This window comes from Lemur catta, chromosome 3 (genome assembly GCF_020740605.2).
Source record: "Lemur catta isolate mLemCat1 chromosome 3, mLemCat1.pri, whole genome shotgun sequence".
Taxonomy (NCBI): Eukaryota; Metazoa; Chordata; class Mammalia; order Primates; family Lemuridae; genus Lemur; species Lemur catta.
The window spans coordinates 122923752-122945170 of NC_059130.1; the positions used below are offsets into that span (position 1 = coordinate 122923752).

A 21419-nucleotide genomic window follows, 5' to 3' on the forward strand; every position below is an offset into this window, starting at 1 on the left:
CCCTGCCCCAGCCCCAGCTGCCCACTGTCCTTTCCCGCTCCAGCTCCCTCGGGCCCGCGACCCCCGCGCTCCGGGCCTGAGTCTTCCCCAGGCGGGCCGGGAGTGTGGACCGACCCGAGATGGGAGCGGGGGGCGGCGGCGGGGGAGGCGGCGGGGGGTGCGGAGGGGCTGCAGACCGCCAGGCAGGCGGACTGACCGACGGACGCGGGCGGGGGCGGGGCGGCGGCGCCGGGCGGAGACATGCGCCCTGCCCGCCCCCCGCCCCCGGCCGCCCGAGCAGCCAGCCGAGCGGAGCGGCGGGAGCCGAGCGCGGCGGCAGAGGCGCCGAGGGAGGGAAGGAGGGAGGGGTGGCGGGGCCGCGCCGAGGGGAGGGAGGGGGCGGCGGGGTCGAGCCGAGCCGAGCGGAGCGCGCCGGCCGCCGGTGGCCGCCGCCAGCATGCCCCGGCCCGCTGGCCGCTCCGCCGCCAGCCACCCCCGCGGCCCTCGGCGGCCGGCGCTCGGCCGGGGGTCGCGGGAGCCGCAGCCGGAGCCGGAGGCGGGAGCAGCGAGCAGGAGCCCTGGGCGCCCGAATGCAGGGTGAGCGCCGCCGCCCTGGCCCGGGGGCGGCCGGGCGGGAGGACCCCGGCGGGAGGGGGGCGTCCGTGCTCTGTCGGTCGCGGGGTCTGTCCGAGGGGCTGCGAGCCCGCTTAGGGCTGGCACCCCCCCAACTTGGGGACCTTCAGTGTAACTTCCCCCCGGGCCAGCTCCTCCCTCCGCCCTAACACCCCCCCCCCGCCTCCAGGCCTAGCAACGCCGCCCCCGAGGTTGCTGAGGGGGTGGATCTGAGGGTCCCGGGCCCACCCCTGCCCAGCGCAACCTGGAGGGTCCCCGGGGCCTCAATCCCGCCAGCATCTGGCTCCCCTGGCTGTCACGCGGACGCGCCCTCGGAGTCGGGCAGGATTAGGGGGACCCGCAGGCGGGAGCGCGCAGGTTCGGGACCGAGGAGGGAGCGGGAAGATCGAAGCCCCGGAGGGTCCGACGCAGGGTGGGGGTGGGCGGGGGGCGTGCCGCAGGTGTGGAGGCCACGCGCTGCGCGTCCCGCCCCGGGCGGCGGCCAGGCCGGGCCCTGCAGGACCGACGGGCGGCAGCGCGGGCACAGCCCAGCGTGGGGGCGGGAACCCGGGCCGCAGGCCCGCGCGAGCCGGAGGACGCAGCCGGAGCCCGGGGAATCCTTTCAAGTTGTGGGTTCTGTTTGTGGCGCAATGGAGCCCCGGGGCCGCGCGGCCTCATTGGCCCCGGGCCTTGACGTCACGCCGCGTCCCCGCCCTCCGACCCTGGGGAGGGACTCTTCGTGGCTCCGGCGGGTCCCAGGCCGGTCACACCTGCAGTCTGCCCTGCTGTAGGGCCAGCGCGAGTCGGCTTCCGGGCGGGGAGGCGGGAGGCTCTATCCTGAAATGCTCCGAGGTGCTTTGAGTTTGATGAGGGAGAAACTTTCCAGCAGGGGACAGCGACATCCTAGTTGCAGACCGCAATGGTAGGATCCCAGCCTGGGGTCTGGCCCTTAGTGGCTGCTGCTCCCTGTGAAGAATGAACAGTGGGTGTGTGATCGGTGGGTCTGTGGTCACCGACCGAGCAGGGGGGACACCCTGTCACTCTGCACTTGAAGACCTGGTATCCACCCCCCACCATCACCCCCAGGGACATTCCTCCCCCATCCCAGGACCACAGTGCTCAGGATTGCTGGGCCCCAAACCCAGCTCTGACACTCCTGTCTGTGTTGCCCTGAGCTTCAAGCCACAGTGTTCCTACCTTCTATGTAGGAACAGTGGGACTTGTCCTGCAGGAACAGGAGACTCAGAAAGACCTCAGCTAAAGGGACAAAAGGGCACATGATGGCTTGGGCAAATGGTTTTACCTCTCTACCTCTGCTAGATTATCTTTAAAATGAGGATGACAAAGGTATCCATCACACAGAATAGCTGGGGACACTAATTGGGAGGAGTATGCCCGTTTCCAGGAGGATGATTCCTCCCCTACCCATGGGGCACATTTCCCTGCCCACAGACCCAAGCCTTTCCCTACAGCAACGCTCCGTTAGGCTAGACGAGGGGGAGAACAGGCACTGTGAAGGGTTGTGCTGCTGGCAGCTTGTGGCACCTTCCTGACCACCCCACACCGGTAGTCATCGCGTGGACAGGGTAGGCTGGACTGGGCTGTGATCACAGGGGTCAGACAGGGCCTGTTGGGCCTCCCAGTCTGATGGCCACAGTAGCCCAATGCAGGTAGGAGATACTGGCCCATCAGGTGCCTGCCAAGTCCAGTTTCCTGTCGATACTGTAAAGACCATCGATGTGGACAGCTCTGCCCACAGCACTTACACACCATCTGCTCTGAACTCCCAGCAGGCTGTCAGGCACCCCAAAGGCTGGAGGCTGCCCTGTGGCCTCCTCACTCCCGGGGCTAGTCTGTCCCAAGTCCTGGTCCTGGTGAAAATGTATCTGCTTGCAGGTCTGAGGCTAACCCACACCTCCAAGCTCAGCATCTTGGTCCTTAAGAGACAGCATAGCTCCGTGAGCTGCGAGGGCTTTAAGATAGACATTTAGATGGCAAGCATTTATTGAGCACTTACTGCATGCCCTGCTCCATTCTAAGCACTTTTCCTAGCATAGTTCATTAACTACCCACAACACCTTTCAAGGTAGGTATCATCATGTCCAGTTTACAGATGAGAAAACTGAGGCACAGAGTAGTCAAATAACTAGCTGAGGAGCTGGGGTTGGAGTCCAGCAGCCTCAGTCGAGTCCACACTTTCTCCCATACCATGTGGCCTTCACACTGATGTCGGGGAGGTTTGCTGGACACGTGAATGGCTGGTGGACAGTTCAGTGGGGCCACGCCACCTCCCACACTGGGCCTGGGATGGGGAAGAGGAGGCTACTCTGCAAGCAGAAATCTAACAAATGTTTGAGAAGGAATTTCTCTGGCCCCTAGCCTGGAGGCCACTAAGGGGCCCTGGTGTCATCCAGACTAGACTCCTTCCCTGGGTCAGGGGTCTGGGGAGGTTCAGGGCAGGGGCACAAAGATGAATGAGACACATCCCTCAGGGGCCCCTGCATGTCCGGGGGAGTCGGGCTGCAGACAGGCCAGCAGGGCACCCGCCAGCCGGCCAGGGCAGCATTGCTTTCGCAGCCTGAGGGCCAGGGCCCTGGCTAAGGATGTGTGGGCCCCTCCATCCCATGGTGCAGATAATTCCTCCTTGGGGATCCTGTGGCTGTGTCTGCTACAGTAAACGCCTGTAAATATTACTGGCTACTGGCATGAGAACCAGCAAATGAGATTACATGGGCCCTCGGGTGAGAAAGGCCAAGTACGTGTGAGCAGAGGGTGTCAGGCTGGGGGTGGGGGAGGGACTCACTGCCCAGCCCTCTGGCAGGATGGGCCACCTCCCAACACCTTCCTACGCAGCGTCCTGTGTCTCTGGCTCACATCCAAAGGCAGTTGGCAGTTCCTCCTCAGGGTCAAGGTGTGGGCTATGGGCCATCTCCAGGCCCATGGTGCCCACACTGTCCAGGGCATGATGCTGAACACCACCCCAGGACACCCACTGTGGGGGAGACCTAGGCCTAGAGCTTTGGAGTTGTGACGTCTGTCCACCCCAGCCTCCCTGTGGAAAAAGCATTACAGTCCCCGTTAGAGGATGACAGGTGCAGGGACCTCCGTGCCACACAGCTACTGTCCTGGAGCTTTAATCCCAGCTGGGGTCCCGGCTGTGGAAGGCCAGCTGGGAGCTGACAGAGCACACTGCCCCCTCTCAGGGTGGGCATGAGAGTGGTGACCAGCGCCGCCCCCCCCGGCCCGTCTCCTAGGTCAGATGGGGGTCAGGAGAGGGGAAGGGAGGTTTCGGAGACATAATTGTCCCAGGCACGTCCTCGTTTGGCCAAGTGAAGTGGAATGAACGAAAGCAAGTCCCTCAGATGTCCATTGGGGAGGCCTGGCTTGGGCTGTTGGAGGATTTTGGAACATTTGATGGCAAGAGGGCTCTTTCCGGGATGGGGGCAGGACGTGGGGCCAGAGTGCCATCTGGGCCCAGCCTGGCTGGTTCCCTGAGGATGCAGGTGACCTGGAAGGAAGCCCAGATTCCAAGCCTTGACCAGTAGTGGGCAGAACTGAGGGGATGTACACTTATTGGACACCACTGTATACAGCCCCCTTGGTGCCAGGGACCTCAGCAAAAGGCACCAAGGAGTAGAATGGGGGGTTGTAGCAGTCTGGTGGGACCCTCCCTTGTCTTAGTTGTTTGTGCTGCTGCAACAGAATACCTGAGACTGGGTAATAATATATACAGAACAGAAACTTATTTCTCACCATTCTTGAGGCTGGGAGGTCCAAGATCAAGGTGCTGGCAGAGCCTGGTCTCTGGTCCAAGATGGTGCCTCGAATTCTGTGTCTCCAGAGGGGAGGAACACTGTTACTCACATGGCAGAGGAATGGAAGAGCCAAAGGCGAGAACCCACTCCCAAAAGCCCCTTTGTAAAGGCATTAAATCCACCCATGAGGGAGGAGCCCTCACCACCTAAAGGTCCCACTGCTTAATACTGTTACAATGGCAATTAAATTTCAATGTGAGTTTTGGAGGGGAACACGCAAACGATAGCGCTCCCTGTCTCCCACTCCAGGGGCCCCAAGAGCTCCAATGCTGTAGCCAGAGGGGCAGTCACTGAGTACTTGTTGCCCCCACCCCCACAGATGCTTGTGGTCCCTGGTGTCCCCGAGCCACCGAGAGTGAGGGCTGCTGCTCTGTGCCAAGGCCTGGCTCCAAGGAGGATGCCCCAGCCGCCCGCCAGCTCCGGTCTACACCATGAGTGATGAGCGGCGGCTGCCTGGCAGTGCGGTGGGCTGGCTAGCGTGTGGGGGCCTCTCCCTGCTGGCCAACGCCTGGGGCATCCTCAGCGTCGGTGCCAAGCAGAAGAAGTGGAAGCCACTGGAGTTCCTGCTGTGCACACTTGCGGCCACCCACATGCTCAACGTGGCGGTGCCCATCGCCACCTACGCTGTGGTGCAGCTGCGGCGGCAGCGCCCTGACTATGAGTGGAACGAGGGCCTCTGCAAGGTCTTTGTGTCCACCTTCTACACGCTCACCCTGGCCACCTGCTTCTCTGTTACCTCCCTCTCCTACCACCGCATGTGGATGGTCCGCTGGCCCGTCAACTACCGGTGAGCGCTCAGATATCTGGATTGTTCTTAGAGAGCAGGCATGAGCACAAAGACATACCTGGTGTACCTGTGTACACACACGAGTGGCCACACCTGTGTTGTGCTGGGAGGGGCAGGGAGGCTCCCGAGGGGCTACTGGAGGCACACACGTGGAGGTGTGCCTGGGTGTGCTCAGGTACCCAGTATGGAAATGCTTGGGAGAGGGATGTGTGACAATGTGCACAAGTATCTCCTGTACGAGGGACAAGGCCACACAGCAGTGGTTGTGTCGGGACGGTGGTGTACTGGGGAGGGAGGTGCAGGGGTGTTTGGGATCCTCTGCAGGTCTCCAGAGGCCTGGGGAGACCTATAAGTGACACTGGGTCCCTCTTTTCGTCCTGCCCTGTGCCAGGCTGAGCAATGCCAAGAAGCAGGCCGTGCACACAGTCATGGGCATCTGGATGGTGTCCTTCATCCTGTCGGCCCTGCCTGCCGTCGGCTGGCATGACACGAGCGAGCGCTTCTACACCCACGGCTGCCGCTTCATCGTGGCTGAGATCGGCCTGGGCTTTGGCGTCTGCTTCCTGCTGCTGGTGGGTGGCAGCGTGGCCATGGGTGTGGTCTGCACGGCCATCGCCCTCTTCCAGACGCTAGCCCGGCAGGTGGGGCACCAGGCCAACCGCCATGCCTTCACTGTGCCCACCATCGTGGTAGAGGACGCGCAGGGCAAGCGACGCTCCTCCATTGACGGCTCGGAGCCCGCCAAAACCTCGCTGCAGATCACGGGCCTCGTGGCCACCATAGTCGTCATCTATGACTGCCTCATGGGCTTCCCTGTGCTGGTGGGTGAGAGTGTCAGGTGGCAGAGTCTGGGCTCTGGGACTGCCCTGGGGCTGGGCACGCTCCAGGCATTAGGTGGTTGAATCCTCAAACCCAGTCCTCTGAGATGAGCATGACCACCCTCCCCATTTTACAGATCTGGAAACCGAGGTTCAGAGAGGTATAAGGACCTGCCTAAGTCAGGGCAGCGGTGGTGGGCTTGAACCCACATCAGGAGACTGCCGAGCCCAGGGTCTTTCTGCTGCGCTGCAGAGCGTTCCCTCCCCTCCCCCAAGGCCCGTTTGATACAGAGGTGGGGTAACATGCCCATGGGCTTCCTGGTGGGCCCAGGTCCCAGGATGGACAGAGGGAGCTTTGGTGGTGCAGGTAGGTAGCGGCACGGAAGCAAGAAACAGGGCAAGGCTAGGGCGGGCCTTGAATGTCTTTTGGGGAGTTGCAGGTGATCCTAAGGGCTGGATAAGGTCAAGGTGAGGGCTGGTATGAAAACAGCTTTGCCGACAAGGATCCAAGGGCCACTGGGGCTGCCTGGAGTCCTCTCAGTGAGGCTGGGATGGGCCTGGCCCAGGAATGAAGTCTGGACTCTGTAGCCCAGCCCCCCATGCCCCGTCTGTGCAGTGAGACAAGCAGGGGCTAGGGACAAGGATCAGCCAGAGGCTTCATCTGAGCAGCAGGGCAGGGCTGCGTCCCTGGAGTCACTGCAGGATACGAGCTCCAGAAAGGTGAGAGGAGGGGTGGCGGCTTCAGAGTCAGGAGATATGCTCAGGATGTGGCCCCTGCTGACCTGCTACCCTACCCCCAGCAGCTGCCAGCCCCTGGGCCATAGGGTCCTTGTGTGTACAGTGGGCCTGGCATCCCCATCGCTGGTCCCATGGAGGGAAGGGACCTTGTAAAACCGCTGAGAACCACAGAGCATGTGTGGGCAGCAGTGGGGGAAGGGGAGGGGCCGCCCCAGCTTCTCTTCAGGTTGGGGAAGGGGTGCTGCTCATAGAGCCACTCCATGCCTCTGGCCTGTTACAGTCTGGAGTCCTTACCTCCCCCTCTACAGTGTGGGGTGTTCTTAGCCCATTTCACAGATGAGGAAACCAAGCCCAGAATGGTTTAGTAGCTTTCTGAGGGTCACCCAGCTCACAAATGGCAGAACCAACATGATGCCTGCAGCATGCACACTTCCATTCTGCTGTGGGAATCGTTAAATGTCACTCAGGTTTCTGGGTGGGGCAGTGGAGCAGTGAGGACTCTCCTAGGAAAGAAGGAATTAGGGGGTCCCTGGGCAGCGACCCAAAGGTTGCCTGGCTGGACCTGTGCCCTTTGAATCTCCTTTGGGGTCTGAACCCTACACCCCTGGAGGTAGGGGCAGGGCCAAGGAGGCCACTGGCTTGGGGGATGGGGGCAATGGCAGAAAGGACCCTGAATAGGCTTGAGACCTGGTTCTCCAAGCCTTGGTTTCCTCATCTCAAAAAGGGGGCACTGGGTGTGGTGGCTCACACCAGTAATCCCTGCATTTTGGGAGGCTGAGGCGGGAAAATCACTTGAGGTCAGGAGCTTGAGACTAGCCTGGGCAACAAAGTGAGACCCCATCTCTAAAAACAAAAAATAGAAAACAGCCAGGCATGGTGACACATGTGCCTGTAGTCCCAGCTACTTGGGAGGCTGAGGCAGGAGGATCCCTTGAGCTCAGGAGTTTGAGCTGCAGGAGCTATGATCGCACCACTGAACTCCAGTCTGGGCAACAGAGCTAGACCCAGTGCTGCCTGGTACACTGTGAAGTGCTGTGCACACACTGAGGGTATGATTGTTCACCTTGGCAGCCAGGTGGCCTTCAGAGGGCAGGGCCTTCTACCACCACACTCTGGCTCTTTCCTCCTCTGGGAGGTGGGTTGTCAGGCCTGCCGTGCACGTGGGATAATAGGCTGGGAGGGGAGTTGTGTGATGGCCCTGCTGGGTGCCAGGCGAGTGCTGTGCCCACAGGTAGTGAGCTTCAGCAGCCTGCGGGCAGACGCCTCGGCGCCCTGGATGGTGCTCTGTGTGCTGTGGTGCTCTGTGACCCAGGCCCTGCTGCTGCCTGTGTTCCTCTGGGCCTGTGACCGCTACCGGGCTGACCTCAAAGCTGTCTGGGAGAAGTGTGTGGCCCTCATGGCCAACAACGAGGACTCCGACGATGGTGAGAATGGCCTGAGACAGCCCCTGGGAGGAGTGGCGTGTGGGGTGAGGTCTCTGGGTCAGCAGTGAAACAGCTATAAAGTGACCCCATTCTCAACCACCAGACACCCCCTATATCACCTCCAAGTGTACTGAATGCCTAAGGGACCCAGGCCAGGTTCCCACAGGGCTTTCTCGTATCTGGCTTGGCTGCCCTGGGGTTCCAGTGAATCTGATGCTCTGGTTAACAGAGAGGACCTGAGCACACGAGACTAAATGTGTCCCACCAAGCTCCCAGGCTTACCCCCCACCCTTAGGTGACCTGCCCAGGGAGCTCCTGTAGACCCAGGTCTTGTCTCTGCTCAGCAATAACAATATTGCCCGAGGCTGAGCTCTAGCTATAAGCCAGGCACTGCCGGCCCCTTACACATACAAGGTAAACCTCAGGTCCCAGCCCCTTATCCTAGATGACGAAGTTGGCCCAATGTGTGACCTCCCTCCCCAGGCTCACAGCTAAAGGGTGGCACAGTTTGAACCCAGGACCCTGCCCCTTTCCTTTTCAGCTAAGCAGCCCCCTGCCCTGTGTGTGTCTGGGGGCAGGATCCCTGGGATTCCCTCTGAGGTGCCCCCAAGCGTCCATGGCCCTAAGCCTCTGCCCCACCCTGCAGAGACCAGCCTGGAAGGTGGCATCCCCCAGGACATGGTGTTGGAGCGTTCCCTCGACTACGGCTATGGAGGTGACTTTGTGGCCCTGGACAGGATGGCCAAGTATGAGATCTCTGCCCTGGAGGAGGGCCTGCCCCAGCTCTGCCCACTGCAGCCCTTGCAGGAGGACAAGAAGCAATACCTGCAGGTAAGGACCGGGCAGGGGGAGAGGCCGCATATGTGGGTGGAAGGATATTCTGACCTTCCCAAGGCCTTTCCTCTTGCAGCTCATCTCATGACCCCTGTGGCTCCAGGGGTTGGCCCAAGGTCACAGAGCCTGTGCCCCTGGGCCGAGGCAGGGAACCCCCAACTGCTGCCCCCATGTTCCCTGTTGTCTGTGTTATTTTCTCCTTGCTCAGCACCCTCCTCAAGGAGCCTTCTCCCCAACCAACCCAAGCTACAGACGGCAACACTGAGGCTCCAAGGGATTGTCACTTGCCCCAAATCTCACAGCTCCAAACCAGGCTGCCCTGGCCCACGGCCTGGTACCTGACCACAGGCGGCCCTGCCTGGGTGTGGGGCGGCGGTGGTCCCTGAATGGCAGGAGGGCAGCTCCGGATTCAAGCCCGCCCCGTCCTGGCAGGTCCCGCCCACGCGGCGCTTCTCCCACGACGAGGCAGAAGTGTGGGCAGCCGTCCCGCTGCCCGCCTTCCTGCCGCGCTGGGGCTCCGGCGAGGACCTGGCCGCGCTGGCACGCCTGGTGCTGCCCGCCGGCCCCGACCCGCGCCGCGGCAGCCTGCTGGCCTTCGGCAAGGACGCGCCCGCGTTCCGCTCGCGTCGCCGCTCAGCCGAGAGCCTGCTGTCTCTGCGTCCCCCGGCCCTGGACGGCGGCCCGCGCCGCGCCCACGACTCGCCCCCCGACAGTCCCGGCAGCCCGCACCGCCGCCCCGGGCCCGGCGCCCGCTCCGCCTCCGCCTCGCTGCTGCCCGACGCCTTCGCCCTGACCGCCTTCGAGCGCGACCCGCAGGCCCTGCGCCGCCCGCCCGCCCCGCCAGGGCCCTTCCCCGCCGCGGCCCCCGCCCCCGACGGCGCGGAGCCCGGTGAGGCCCCCACCGCCCCTGAAGGTGCAGAGCGGAGCCCCGGGCCGCGCCCTGTCGCGCATGCGCACGCCGAAGCCCTGCGGACCGGCCTGAGCGCGTCGTGGGGCGAGCCCGGGGGCCTGCGCGCGGCGGGCGGCGACGGCAGCACCAGCAGCTTCCTGAGCTCGCCGTCCGAGTCCTCCGGCTACGTCACGCTGCACTCGGACTCGCTGGGCTCGGCGTCTTAAGACCCGCCGGCGCCTCTCCACGGACGCTGGTCAGGCCGGGCCGCCCGCGGGACACAGCACCAAAGACGCCACCTCTGTCCCGCGCGCAGACATGTGCCACCCCTCCCAGGGATGAAGGGACTGCAGCCTCAGCGCCTCTGTCCTCGGTTCCTCCCTGCCGGCATTGCCCGGAGGGGCGGCTGCCGCCCTGGATGACTGCTGGGCATGGCATCCTCGGACCACAGCGAGGCTAGGCTTGGGTAGCCAGTGACGTGTGCACCTCAGCCCTGGCTAACCGGGCTGAGAGTTCGCGGAACCCTGGGTCGGGGCCACAGTCAGACAAAGACCAGCCTTGGAAGAGCCCGAGCAGGAAGCCACTGCACCACACCCTGCACATAACTGCACCCAGAGGGGGATGCAGAGAGTCTCTAAGCACAGGGGTCTTCAGAGCCCAAACAAGCCCTCTGAGCAGGTCTCCCTGTTTCCGACCTGTTCTGCCTCAGTTTCCCCATCTGTGATGAGCAGGTGACCATGTTAACTCTCAGGGCCGTTTGAAGAAGTCTCCTGGTCCAGTACTCTGGCCACTGAGTAGACCAGGTGTGAGATGTAGTCTAGGACCCCCTGTGGGGCCTTTGTGGGGGTCAGTTTGAAGCAGGTGGCCTGGTGTTGGCACCTCAGGCCTGAGGCCTCCCTCTCTCTGTACCCGTTGTTCCCTTGGGAACTCACACTCCACCCCAGCTAAGCACAACACTTGTATTGGCACCACAGCCACCTCCACCACCATTTTCAACCCCACTCTCATCACTTTGCCGTCATTGCCTGTCCCCACCACATCAGCCACCTCTCTGACCCCCTCCATGAAAGCTGTAGGTACATGGTGGAGAGGACTAGAGCAGAGGGGCCTGGACTTCCTTGTCCTGGTGACCATCCCCAACCTCACCTCCCCCACCTTGCCAGGAAGGGATCCTGGCTTAGCAGCTTTCCAGGCTCTGGGTTCAAGGACTTGGCAAGGGGTCCTCTCTCCCAGGGACAGGGCTGTTTTTGCTCTCCTTCCTAGGCAGACCCTCTGCAGGCCTGAGCTTTACCGTAGGCTCTGGGTCTTCCTAGGCTAGAGAGAGGCCCAGGGCCAGCTGTGACCTTGAGCTGGCAGGACAGGGGCCAATGCAGAGGCTATCTCCTGCAGGCCCTGCTTCTGTGCAGTGGCCCCTCAATGTAAAGACCTGGAGCAGTGTCCAAGGCCAGCACAGAGCCAGCCTGTGCCCTATTCCCTCTGCCCTTCAGGTGGCCAAGCCCATCTCCTCACCCTCTGGACAGGGTCCCAGCCCTGGAAGAGGCTGGTGGGAGGAGGCTGTCTAACTCTGTCTCTGCCTCAGAGGGCCCTCCGGTCCTTGTGTGTGGTGTAACTGGGGGATGAGTTGGCCACAGGTGAGCAAGGCAGGGGACTGCAGCCATGGACATGAAAGGGGCCACTTCTGGGCAATGCTGCTGTGCCTTCAAGGATCGACATGTCACGTGGAGGCAGAGGTCACCAACTAGCCACTGTCTCCTCCATTTTAGGGGCATTTGTCCATTTGTCCCCTTGAGTTTTTGCTCTGTGTGTTTCATATCCAATGGCAATACTTGCTCCATTCCTGGAGTTTCTACAAAAATAAAGGAGAGGACCCCAAGCGGAAGACCTGGGGCCAGGGCTTTCCCACACGTGCCCAGCCTCCAGGCCCGTTTGCTGCATTTGCAAGGAGCTTGGCCCTGGGCTTACCGGGGAGGGAGCTCTGTCTTCATACCACCCAGCCCCAGAAGCCAGGATCCCTTTGTAGTTTTTTGACAACTGAGCATTTCTTCTGTACAGGACCCAATAAAAACTTCCTTATGATTTGCACCTGGCATTTTGAGGCTGTTTTCATAGAAAACCCTTCTCTAGGCTAACACCAGGGCTAGCCAGCTGCCCCTAAATGTCTCTTCCTCTGGAACCTGAATTCTCCTGCTTGTCCACCGTTACTTTGAGTTGGAGTTACCCTGTTTCTCCAAGCAAACGCTTGGGTCCCACCTAGGCAGTCAGCGAGAAGGACCTAGAGCAGCAACCGGCCGAAGCGGTGTGTGTGTGTGTGGGCGGGGACCCAAAGCCTGCCATCCGGAGGAAAGGCCCTATTAATGCAGGTGACAACCCCTGCCCCAGGGATGGCGTCTGAGGCTGCCAGTCACTGTGAACTTGACCAGGAGAACGAGCAGGGCAAGGCAGTCGGAGTCCAGTCTGAGACGTGGGGGATCTGTTGTGCCCACCACCCCCGTCCCTCCCGCGGGCCGGCTGAAAGTCTGAGGCTGTGCCTCTGGGTCGGCGGTGCAAGGCCGCCGCCTGGTGGGCGCGGAAGGATTCGCCCAGCCACCGCCCTCCCTTCTGCTCCCAGCTAGCACAGCCAAAGCGGAGACCGGAGAAGCCACCCCGGGACGGTCAGAGCAGGATCCCCGCTCTGTTCCCGCGAGCCCAGTGGGTGGGCTGGGGGGGCGCTGCCGATGCACTGAGGGTCTTTCTCCCCGAGATCGGGCCAGGACGTGCGTAACGCGGGGCACCGGCAGGGCGAGAAGTGCTCCTGCACAAAGTTGGTATTCGTGGTTCGAAACGATGCATGTAGGTAGGCATCGTGGGATAATGAGAACCGTCGTGCCCTCTGGATACCCTGCTCACGGATTCTCGCCGTCTTTATTCCGAGTTACAAGCTGGTGGGAGGACGTGCTGGGATCCCTGACCCCACCCCCAGACTGCCCCTCATGGGCCCGGACTCCCGGGCCGGGAGCCACGGGAAGAAAATCTGATTCGGGCGTCTCGACGCCAAAGCCCAGCGCAGCAAGGACCTCATTTGCGGGCCAATAAACCGGCGCAGAGCGCTCCGAGGGCTGGGGAGGGTTTGGGCTCTTCCGCGGCCTTGGAGGTCCGGGGGCGCGGGCTCCGTGGGGACCTGCCCGGAGTGTGGGCCCAGGTCTCCGCCGAGCTGACCCCGTACCTCTCAGAGAAGCGCCCAGGTTCGTGTTCTCTGCCCTCAAGGAAGCGCAACCCACAACGGGTCCCTGTCAGGGGCGGGGCGTCCGGGTCGGTAGGCGTGGGCCGCGCTCGACGCCTGCGGGGGCGGGGCTTGCATGTGGCGTGGGCGGGGCTTCTGAGGGGCGGGCCTTGGGGACTGCGCCAGCGGTGGGTGCCGCGCCGCTGGTGGAGGGGGTAGGGGTCGGTGGAAGCCGAGAGGGTCCCGGGTGGGGGTGGGCTTGGGGGCCCTCGCCGGCAGGGCGGGGCCCGGCGTGCTTTGTGGCTGTGGGAACTGGGCGCCCGCGGTCCGCTGAATGGGCCGGGGCGGGGCAGCGATTCTCCTCGCTGCGAGGGGTCCGCTCTGCGCCGCAGCCGACTGCTACCTTCCCACCGACTGGCGGCCGCTGGGCGGGGGCGGGGCGGGCTGCCCGCCGGGGGCCCCTGGGAAAGGGGCGCAGCCCTGGACACCCCCTCCCAGCCCCACTAGAGGGGGGGAGGAGGAGCGAGCGGATCCAGCCTGGGTAGGTGGGACTGGAGTGGTGATGGATTTTGCCCGGACGAGCAGATCCGGTATGCGTGTAGCTCCGCGTATTTCCCTGCGTTCGCGCGTGCGCAGCGCTCTCCAGGCCACTCCCGCCCCGGGACCAGAACGGGCGATTGAGGGGTCCCGGAAGTCACCGTGGGCATGCTCAAGATAGGCTCTGTGTCCCTAGGCCAGATGGGGACCCCCCTGAGTCCGAGGCCACGTCCGGGCCTCACCACGGCCGCCACACGCGCAGTCCTGGCCCCGGGCTCTCGGCGCGGCGGCGCGACGCTGGCGGCGGCGCTGCGACGCTGGCGGGCGAGTTGGGGAGACCTCCGGGGAAGAGGAGCCGGGGTGGTTGGGACCGCGGGCCGCCGGTGGCCGGAGCAGGAGCCCAGACAGCGGAGGCGCAGGGGCCGCACAGCGCGGGCGCCTCCAGGCCGGGGCTGGCGCTGTCCGTGGTGCTGCCACCCGCGCGCTGCGGCACCAGAGGGCAGCGCGGGCCGCCGCCCTCTTCTCCGCGCCGAAGGAGCTGGCTCATGCCGGGCAGGCAGCTGCGGAAGCCCAATGGATACTCGGCTCCGCTGGGCACCTGCCAGAGCCCTGCGGGGAGGGGAGCGGACGGCAGAAACCGGGAGTAGAGGGGGGAAGAGGAGAATAGAAGAGAGGAGAGGAGAGCAGAAGTGTGGAGGGAAAGAGAGAAGGGGGGAGGAAGTGTATTGAGGAAGGGGAGAGAAGAGAGAGGACGGGGAGCGACCAGAACGTCTCCCCCCGCCGTCCGGACCTCCGCCCACAGCCAGCCAGGCCTTGCTCCGCCTCCCCCTGCCCCCAGCGATCTGGGGCCCCCTCCTCACCCAGCTGCCCCAGCTTTCCTCTTCACCCATCCCTTTTATCTGGCCTTGTCCTAGCCATGGTTCTGAGCCCACCCACACACCCCAAATCCTCTCCCGCCCCCTCTGGGCCGTCCTCCTCTACCTTGCAAGGAGTTCTGAAGGCTTTTCATGTACTTGACGCTCAGCTCCAGGATGTCAGCCTTCTCCAACTTGCGCTTCCGGATCTGCGGATCCATGGAAAAGGCTCTTAGGCGGGCAGCCCGAGGTGGAGGGAGTGAGGTTGGGGGTCGCGTCACTTTTGCCCTCTCCCCTCACCTGATGCGAGTAGTGTTTCTCCAGCAGCGACTTCAGCTGCTCCAGCGACACGTTAATGCGTGCGCGTCGCTTCTTCTCCATCAGCGGCTTGGAGATCTGCGGATGAGCGGCCTTTAGAGAATGGGACCGCTGCCCACCCGCCCTGCCCCGACGCCGGCCGGAGAAGGGCGCCCACCCTGCGCCCCTCAGGACCCCAGACCTTGCGGAAGCTGCCGGCGGGGACGCCAAGGCTGCCCCGGGTGGCGGGTTCCGTGCCCATGTTGCTCTTTATGCGCAAGGAGCAGTCAGTGCCGCCTTTATTGGGGACCCTCGTTTACATGTCAATGAGGCCCTCCGGACTCCAGAAACCCCGAGGAGGAGGAGACAGAAGGGGATGAACAAGAAACTCCCCACCTCCCCTAGCCCAGGCTTTCTCTTTCCTTCAGGACCCCTCCTTCTTCCCTAGGGACACCCTCTCCCCTTTCTCTGTCTTTTCTTTATCTCTCTGGCCCCCACCACTTCCCAGCTCAGGACCACTCACAAGCCCACCTCCTCCACTTCTGTCCTGTCCACACCTCTTAGCCCACTTGCCAAGTCCTTACTGCCCTGTGTCTCTGAGCATTCTGGGAATTGCCCACTGGGGGAGGTCCGTGGGCCCTGCCGGCTGTGGGCTGCTCTAATGACTATGACAGGGCTGGGGCCTCCTTGGGACTGATGAAGATGCTGAGCCCTAGAGCGCTCACCAGCGAGCCATTCTGTGCTCTTCACGCTCTGGCCGCCCGCGACGCTGCATTAGTCGCCCTAATGTTGGGACAATGCAGCAATTTTCTGCCTGTGGCCACTCAAAGCCGGGTGCAGGTCGAGCCCCTGGGGGCCATGATGCGACATGTGTCCCATTAAAGCATGCAGCCTGCCTACAGGCCAAAGCTGGCCTCATCCTTGCTGGGGCCTTGGGACTGGGAGTGCTCCTGGCCAAAGTCAGCCTGGACTCAGTGTGCGCTGACACTGTTTGGGACTCAACCTCGAGTCTTCCAACTTTGAAGGAAGTGGAGTGAGGCAGACCATCTCTCCCTGACCCCCAGCCCTGAGCTGCCAGGCTGGGCAACTCAGGTGGACCCTTTCCCCAATGGGGAAGGACTGGGACTCCCTTGGGCCTTCTCTCAGTCCCACTGGGCGGTGGGGTGGGGAAGACCACTGCTCTTCCTGGGAGAGCTCCAGCCTGCTGTAGGAGGCCCAGGGCCCATACCCCAATCCATTGCTCAGGCTGTGGGAGGCTGAGGGAGCCCGGTGGAGGAGGTACCTGGGGCTGCCCCAGGGCAGCTAGGCCCCACAGCAGCGCTATGGTGCAGTACTCTCCTTGGTCCCCAGGAAGCTGGTCTCTGGTAGCTTCCTGACTGACAGGAAGGCTGACCTCCAGATAAGTCCCTGGGTTCAAACTCAGACACCTCCCTTTACTGGGCTCTCATAGCCTTAGTTTTATTTATTTATTTATTCATTTATTTTTTGACAGAGTCTCACCTTGTCGTCCTGAGTAGAGTGCAGTGGCATCATCATAGCTCACTACAACCTCAAACTCCTGGACTCAAGTGACCATCCCGCCTCAGCCTCCGGACTAGCTGGGACTGCAGACGCGCGCCACCACACCCCGCTAATTTTTCTATTTAATTTTTTAGTAGAGAAGGGGTCTCACTCTTGCTCAGGCTGATCTCTAGCTCCTGACCTCAAGCGATCCTCCCACCTCGGCCTCTGCCTCCCAGAGTGCTAGGATTACAGGCCTGAGCCACTGCGCCCAGCACATAGCCTAAGTTTTGGGGTTTGTAAAATGGGGTTGTGAACAACGCTTGTGAGCCGGGCAGAGACGTTGCAAAAGTTCTGCAGTTCAGGAGGCCTGTGGCAGAGGAATGGACAAATTGGCCACTGCAAGGCCTCAGCGTGGGGGGGAGGGGAAATTGCTCTGTCGCAGGTGGGCTCCCCAGTTCCACGGAGCCTGAGCACCTTCCCCCCTCACCCCGCGCGCCCCCGCCGGGGGTATGGATGGACGTCGCCAGGGCAGCCGCGTTTCCAGGCGCCAAGCAGCGCGGAGAATCGCGCCCCGCCCTTCTCCTTTCAAGCCGAGGCAGAGCAACTGCAGCTCTGGGGCTCTCTCTCTACCCGGCCGCAGGGCCCGCGGGCCAGATCTGGGCCGATTCGGGTCGGAGGCGGGCGGCAGGTCCGAGGCCCTGCGCCGAGCGCTGGCACGCGCCGGGCAGCTTTGAAGCGCCAGGGCCAGCCGGGCGGGGGAGGCCTCCCGCTCTGGGCTTGGGGCGGTGGCGGCGCGGTACAAAGGCGCCGCTGGGCTAGCGGGCGGCGCGGCCGGGCACAAAGGGGGCAGCCAAGTGTTAAGGGCATTGTGCCGGCCCCACAAAACGGCGCCCGCTCCCGCCCCCTCGGGGCCAAACTCCGGGCGCCCCGCCGCGCGGGGGCTTCCAGCTGCTGCACATCTGCACTAAGGCTGGGCGCGCGCCTCGCCCCAGCGGGTACCCCCAACCCCCGCGTTCTCTAGCTGCGCCAGCAGCGGGGCAATTTGTCCTCTAATTACAATCCCTCCCCATAAACCGCAGCCCGGGCTTTTCAACTCGGGCGCATTAGCAAACCAATGGCCCTCGCCGCAGTTCTCGCGGCCGCAGCGGGGCGCCCGGCCCGCCCCTTCTCTAGGGTTCAGTCCACCATAAAGGGGCCTCCCGGCGGCCCTGGCCGCACCCTGGCACCCGCCGCTCCCAGGGCTGCCACCCCTCCCAAGCCTGTGCCCCGGGGATCCCCGTCGTACTGGGTGGGGCCGCTCACGTGTGTGGCTTAGTGTTTCTTAAGCAGTGGAAAATTGACCGCAAAATGTGCTAATTCGCAATGTTCTGCTTTGGCTGCGGAAAACGAGGCCCGCCCGGCGGCCGGGGTGGAATTCTCAGCCGTCACGCTCCGCCCGGGCCCACTTAATGGGCCTCCGCCTCCGCTGCGCCCCACACCTACCACCCCTGCACCGCCTGTAGTGCCCGCTCCCCTGCGGCCAGTCCTCGGTCAGGGGTCTCCCCACCTGGAATGGTCCCCATTACTTTGTGCCCCCCAAGCCGCGTGGCTCCACCACAAACAGCCACTTTGGCGGTTTCCTGGCCTTAAACTGCTGAGGATAGCGCAGGATCAAGGCCGGAAGGGATCTCGGTGCGATTTCCATCCTTCTGTTTCCCCAGAGCTCTGAGACAGCTTCCTCCCTGCCATCCCCACTTTACCACCAATTCGAGCTCCTTCTGGAAGCCCGTTTCCTCAACTAAGCTAAAGCTATCAGGGTTCGCATCTGGCTAGATCATTGGAAAGGACAGCCATGAGTCTCTACGGAGACCCTTCCCAGAAACCCAGGCTGAAGTCTCCAGTTCCATCCTCCACCCCAGCCCCCTACTCTGTAAGTCCTGCATCTGGGCATCCTAGCACACCTTCAGGCAGGACGGGCTCTGAAGGGGTTCACAGCAACTGGGGAGGCTTTTCAGAGGTGGAGGGGAGTGCAGCAGCGGGTTCACCCTGTCCTCTCTGGGGACATGCAGGACAAAGTGCTCCTGAACTGCCAGGAAGGGCATGGACCAACTTAGAAGCGGGGCTTACGCAAGCTGGGATGTAGGCCACTGACTCCCTTTCCATCTTTAGCATCTGGGGTCCCCAAGGCAGCCTGGAAAGGAGCACAGGTCCAGGAGGAGTGCTGGGGAGACCCAGGCCCCCCTCTGTTCATTCAAGGAAAAAAACATTTTTTTGTAACTCCTGAGGGCTCTCAGGCCCTCCAAAGCTGCTCAAGGCCCCTCCTTTCTCATGCTGGAGAATTTAAGGCAAAAAGTAGCCTGTGCCTTTGCCCTCTCCTCCATTTGGTTTTCTTGACTTTGGCAAAAGAAAGAACATTGTGTCTGGTCTGGAAACAAAGTAGGGTGGTTGCAGGGCCCAGGAGAAGAGCCCACAAGATGTCCCCCTGCTCATCCCAAAAGATAGCTCTGTGCCGCCTCTAGCCCTGGGTGGGAGTCCCTTCCTTTTTGCCCTTTGGGGCATTTAAACCAGTGCTAACTGGTGAGGACTTTGCAGGTTACTGTGGGAGTGGGTAACTGGAGGAAGATAGCTGTTCTCCTCTGCAGATGCATTTCAAAGTGGAATGAAGTGATTGCTCCATGTAATTAACTATGGGGACACAGCAAAAGCTCTGAAATGACTCAGCCAATTGTCTCCAGATGGGGTTGGAGAGGCTGCGATTGTTTAACTCTCTTCAGCTGTGTTGGGACTTCGAATAGCTGGGCAGCCAAGGGCCCTTCAAGGGACAAAGGCTGGGACTCCGGTGAGTGCATCAACGCTGACCGGGCTGGCCCAGCTCAGGAAGAGTGAATTCAGAGAGACCCTCATTGTCCCAGCCTTTTGTGTTTCTCCCCAGCTAGCTCTAATCTTTAAATATTTACCCGGCCCCTTTGTGCACACATGACTTATGCACTCAGGGCTGATGTGCTCGTAAATTACGCATCATTTACCCATTTCCAGACTAGAGAGGGAGCTTTCATTCCTCCAGCCTGGAATGGGCAGAGGAGGGGAAAGAAAACTTTTCGAAGACCAGGGTTCCCTCCTGGAGAGAGCAGCAGCAGCACTGGACAGGGCCTTCCCTGCTGTCTTTCCAGCCGCCACGTGGACAGTGGACAGGGCGATGCCTGTGAGGGACTGGGAGCTGCAGGAGAGTGGCCCTCTAGGAACAACCAACCTGGGACCCATCATTGAGGAGCTAGGAGGGGTGGGGTTCCTAGACTTTCTTACTTGGTTTCAGGCTTAGACAATACTTAGGACAGGAACAAACTTTCCATCCTGGGAAGCTAGTGTGTGGGTTGAAGCGCTTGTTTATCTGGCCATGAGAGACAAGAGCACCTCTCACCATCCATGCCCCTGTCTCTTGCGTGCTCCGGACCATGCCCCCTTCCTACATTCTCTCTTGCTCAATAAGGCAACCTTGTTTAAGAAAAGGAAGCTCAGGCCGGGTGCGGTGGCTCATGCCTGTAATCCTAGCACTCTGGGAGGCCAAGGCTGGAGGATCGCTTGAGGTCAGGAGTTCAAGACCAGCCTAAGCAAGAGTGAGACCTTGTCTCTACTAAAAATAGAAAGAAATGATCTGGACAGCTAAAAATACATAGAAAAAAACTAGCCAGGCATGGTGGCACATGCCTGTAGTCCCAGCTACTCGGGAGGCTGAGGCAGGAGGATCGCTTGAGCCCAGAAGTTTGAGGTTGCTGTGAGCTAGGCTGACGCCACGGCACTCTAGCCTGGGCAATAGAGTGAGACTCTGTCTCAAAAAAAAAAAAAAAAAAAAAAAAGAAGCTTAGTTTCATCTCAGCCTGGCCAAATCAAATAAAATAAACCTTCTTCTATCTCCAAGCACCAGTGTCATAGTGTTTGATTTTAGCTGCACGTCAGCTACACGAGTCTGAATTTGGGGTTCTATGACAGTGCTTGTCGGGGCTACCTAAAGCAAGAGGGGGCCTATGGGATGAAAAATTACCTATTGGGTACAATGTATACTATTCAGGTGACAGGTTATCAAAACCTAGACATCTCCACTATGCAACTCCATCATGTAGCAAAAAACCCACTGGTATCCCCTAAATCTATTTAAATTTTTAAAAATAAAGTAGCAAGACTAAAAAAATAAAACAAAACAAGAGGGATCCCCACCTGCTCCCAGGAAGGACAGCCGCCTCGGCCTGTGGGTGGATGGCAGGATGGGGGAGAGAAGGGGGAAGGTTGCCCAAGGGCCTTCTTGCATGAGAAAGGGCTCCCTTTGTGTTTGCTGCCAAGCTCCTAGAACATAATACTTTCAAATGCTTATTTACAAGAAAAGGCAAGCCGGGCATCCCAGGGATGAGTGGTTTTCTCTATTTTTCTTATATTTCTTATAGGTTCGTCATCCCCCAAGCCTGGAGAACTGGGTGCACGGTGGGCTTGTTGACCAGATTGCTCTCCCCTCTGGCGGGAAAGCAGTCTCTGTGTGGGGGTCTGTGTGTGTGCTTCTGTCTATCTCTGTGCATCTCCCCTTGTGTCACTACTTTGTTTGCCCGGTATACGCCGTGTGTGCACAGATCTGCCTACTTTCCTTTCTCCTCCATCACTGCTCTGTGAACTCGGGGCCCTGACAGATTCAGCAACTCCAGTGACTTCTAAAAGGTCTCCTTCCCTAGAGTCTGGCCCCATCTGAGAGGGGACCGTCTCCCCTTTCTTTCTACCTCCTCCAAGAAAAGGCTGATGAAGATGTAGGGTCTAAGGGTAGGTGGTGGGCACAGGAGGGAGTGTTGCTCAGGTTCTCCAGTCCGGTTACATGTCACTCTACGCCCCCAGAATGGCAACAGTCCCTGAGGATAAATCAGGGTGGTAACAGTGCAGACAACAAATGCCCAGGGCTAGCGCAGGAGCTTCCCAGGCCCAGCGGTTTCTGCCCCAGGACCCAGCTCACTCTTTACAGCGAAGGTGCGATGCGCGCCCTCTGGTGGCCCTGAGGCGTCCAGGTGCAGAGGGAGAGGTACCCAGTCTGGGGGAGACAAGAAGACCTGGGGGGCAGTCGCAGGCCCTCCAGCGCTCAGCCCCAGGAACATTAACACCCAAGCCTCCTTCCCACGTGGC

At 61.3% G+C, this 21419-nt stretch overlaps 2 protein-coding genes across 2 annotated transcripts; one reads left to right on the forward strand and one right to left on the reverse strand.

The window, feature by feature from the left end:
• The first annotated feature begins 507 nt into the window (after nucleotides 1-507).
• On the forward strand, nucleotides 508-10365 carry GPR153 (G protein-coupled receptor 153). Its single transcript, XM_045546281.1, has 6 exons — nucleotides 508-576; nucleotides 4726-5193; nucleotides 5585-6014; nucleotides 7981-8173; nucleotides 8820-9004; nucleotides 9440-10365. The coding sequence occupies exons 2-6, from the start codon at nucleotides 4838-4840 to the stop codon at nucleotides 10121-10123; spliced, it is 1848 nt and encodes a 615-aa protein (XP_045402237.1). The 5' UTR covers nucleotides 508-576; nucleotides 4726-4837; the 3' UTR covers nucleotides 10124-10365.
• Nucleotides 10366-13870: 3505 nt separating this feature from the next.
• On the reverse strand, nucleotides 13871-14867 carry HES3 (hes family bHLH transcription factor 3). The gene is made up of 3 exons (XM_045546283.1): nucleotides 14787-14867; nucleotides 14614-14695; nucleotides 13871-14241 (listed from the first exon to the last, which is right to left on the reverse strand). Exons 1-3 carry the CDS (start codon nucleotides 14865-14867, stop codon nucleotides 13871-13873), a joined length of 534 nt encoding a protein of 177 aa, XP_045402239.1.
• Between the last annotated feature and the right edge of the window lie 6552 nt (nucleotides 14868-21419).

Bases quoted from the DNA above. Each gene is read 5' to 3' on its own strand.
- HES3 (XM_045546283.1), bottom strand. From the start codon at position 14,867: ATGGAGAAGAAGCGACGCGCACGCATTAACGTGTCGCTGGAGCAGCTG. The intron at 14,696-14,786 runs GTGAGGGGAGAG...ATGGATCCGCAG, and splicing joins AGAAACACTACTCGCATCAG to ATCCGGAAGCGCAAGTTGGA. The intron at 14,242-14,613 runs GTAGAGGAGGAC...CCCTCCCCGCAG, and splicing joins CCTTCAGAACTCCTTGCAAG to GGCTCTGGCAGGTGCCCAGC.
- GPR153 (XM_045546281.1), top strand. From the start codon at position 4,838: ATGAGTGATGAGCGGCGGCTGCCTGGCAGTGCGGTGGGCTGGCTAGCG. The intron at 8,174-8,819 runs GTGAGAATGGCC...CCCACCCTGCAG, and splicing joins CAACGAGGACTCCGACGATG to AGACCAGCCTGGAAGGTGGC. The intron at 9,005-9,439 runs GTAAGGACCGGG...CCGTCCTGGCAG, and splicing joins ACAAGAAGCAATACCTGCAG to GTCCCGCCCACGCGGCGCTT.